Source organism: Corvus brachyrhynchos, unplaced genomic scaffold (assembly GCF_000691975.1).
Source record: "Corvus brachyrhynchos isolate BGI_N302 unplaced genomic scaffold, ASM69197v1 scaffold864, whole genome shotgun sequence".
NCBI classification, from domain to species: domain Eukaryota; kingdom Metazoa; phylum Chordata; class Aves; order Passeriformes; family Corvidae; genus Corvus; species Corvus brachyrhynchos.
Genome location: NW_008237871.1, coordinates 1,413,804 through 1,414,735, shown reverse-complemented (window position 1 = coordinate 1,414,735; position 932 = coordinate 1,413,804). Strand labels below are relative to the sequence as shown.

The 932-nt window shown below is 57.8% G+C and overlaps 1 gene segment (V, D, J or C); it reads right to left on the bottom strand.

The window, feature by feature from the left end:
• Positions 1-2: 2 nt before the first annotated feature.
• Positions 3-932, bottom strand: part of LOC103614239 — a gene marked incomplete at its 3' end in the record, with an annotated part of 1,252 nt that continues 322 nt past the window's right edge. Inside the window, 1 exon segment of the V gene segment in view lies at positions 3-256. Within this exon segment, the coding sequence occupies positions 3-256 (254 nt within the window).

Genomic DNA, 932 nt, shown 5'->3' with positions numbered 1-932 from the left:
TCCTCGGCCTGGACCCCAGTGATGGTTAACGTGCCCGTGGAGCCGGACTTGGATCCGGAGAATCGCGAAGGGATGCCCGAGGGTCTCTTGTCATTGATGTAGATCACAGTGACAGGGGCAGTGCCAGGGACCTTCTGCTGATACCAGCCATAGCCATCGCTGCTGCTACCCCCAGAGCAGGTGATCTTGACCGTCTCTCCCACGTTGGCTGACAGCGAGGACGGCTGCTGAGTAACCGCTGCCTGGACCAGGGAACCTGGAGAGGGAGAGGGGAGAGGGGGATCAGCCAGTCTCCCAGGAGCACAGGTCTCCCTGGGCAAGGTTACAGGGAATGCAGCTGTCATGGCCAGAACAGACAGGGACATGGTCCCAGGCCCATTGCAGGAGCAGAGCCCAGCCCATTGCAGAATGGCTGCACACAGGCAGCTCTGGCAGCATGTGGGGACATGATCATCAGTAGCAAGAGGCTGTGAGGAACACAGCTGCACCAAGAGCTTTGTTGGGACCAGGACAATGGGCCCCAGATGCAAAGTCACCTCCTGATCTGTGCGACACCAAAGACAGGACATTCCCTTCTGTGGCCATGCAGAAGGGACACGATTCTGCCTCAGCTGCACATCCAGCCAGGAGGGAGAAGGGCCAAAATCTTTCCTCTGGTTTTGGAGTCTGACTCACTTACAGGTACTCATTGTCACCACACACCATAGCTGCCACTGCTGCTGTCAGCACCACCACAGAAACAGACAGCCTCGTCCTCAGCTTGGACCCCACTGATGGTTAACGTGCCCACGTCGCTGGACCAGGATCCAGAGAATTGCAAAGGGATGCCTGAGGGTCTCTTGTCATTGCTGTAGATCACAGTGACAGGGCCACTGCCAGGGACCTTCTGCTGATGCCAGCCAGAATAAGGATAGCTGCCGCTGGCACCGGAG